The sequence below is a fragment of the Chiloscyllium plagiosum genome, chromosome 9, assembly GCF_004010195.1.
Source record: "Chiloscyllium plagiosum isolate BGI_BamShark_2017 chromosome 9, ASM401019v2, whole genome shotgun sequence".
Taxonomy (NCBI): Eukaryota; Metazoa; Chordata; class Chondrichthyes; order Orectolobiformes; family Hemiscylliidae; genus Chiloscyllium; species Chiloscyllium plagiosum.
Genome location: NC_057718.1, coordinates 77,878,318 through 77,879,216, shown reverse-complemented (window position 1 = coordinate 77,879,216; position 899 = coordinate 77,878,318). Strand labels below are relative to the sequence as shown.

At 46.5% G+C, this 899-nt stretch overlaps 1 protein-coding gene across 1 annotated transcript in view; it reads left to right on the top strand.

Annotated features, from left to right (window-relative positions):
• The first annotated feature begins 371 nt into the window (after window positions 1–371).
• Window positions 372–899, top strand: part of LOC122553261 — a 24,792-nt gene continuing 24,264 nt past the window's right edge. The window contains exon 1 of the mRNA XM_043696846.1: window positions 372–573. Within this exon, the coding sequence (XP_043552781.1) occupies window positions 372–573 (202 nt within the window). The remainder of the gene's footprint in view (window positions 574–899) is intronic.

Here is an 899-nt window from a genome sequence, read left to right as displayed (position 1 = left end):
ACCATAGTTGGTCGAATATCAGATGGTGACAAAAGAGACTACAGATGGGAGGTGGCAGACCTGCAAAAATGATATACTGAGAACAACCTGGCTTTCAATGCCAGCAAAACCGAGGAACTCATTATTGCCTTTCAGTGAGATGTTACTCATGCCCCCCTACACATTAACAGCACAGAGGTGGAATGAGTGAAGAGTGTCAAGCTTTTCGGAGTGGTCATCAGCAACAAGCTTTCTTGGACTCTTCATGTGGATGCATTGGTTACAAAGGCCCAACAACGTTTCTTCTTCGTCAGGCAGCTGAGAAAATTTGGCGTGAAGGCGAATACCTTTGCCAACTTTTATAGGTGCTCCATCGAGAGCATTCTGTCTGGATGTATCACTACCTGGCATGGCAACTAAACCATTCAAGATCGGAGACGGTTGCAGAGAGTAATGAACTCGGCCTGGATAATCACAAAGGCCAACCTCCCATCTATAGAATCCATCTACCAGGCCCGCTGTCAAGGAAAGGTTGCCAGCATTCTCATAGATCCATCCCAATGCTTTTCTACAACCTCTACCATCAGGGAGAAGGTACAGAAGCCTGAACACATGCACCAGCTGATTTCAAAACAGTTTCTACCCCACTGTTATAGAGTCATAGAGTCATAGAGATGTACAGCATGGAAACAGACCCTTTGGTCCAACCCGTCCAGATCAGATATCCCAACCCAATCTAGTCCCACCTGCCAGCACCCGGCCCATATCCCTCCAAACCTTTCCTATTCATATACCCATCCAAATGCCTCTTAAATGTTGCAATTGTACCAGCCTCCACCACATTCTCTGGCAGCTCATTCCATACACGTACCACCCTCTGTGTGAAAAAGTTGCCCCTGAGGTCTCTTTTATATCTTTCC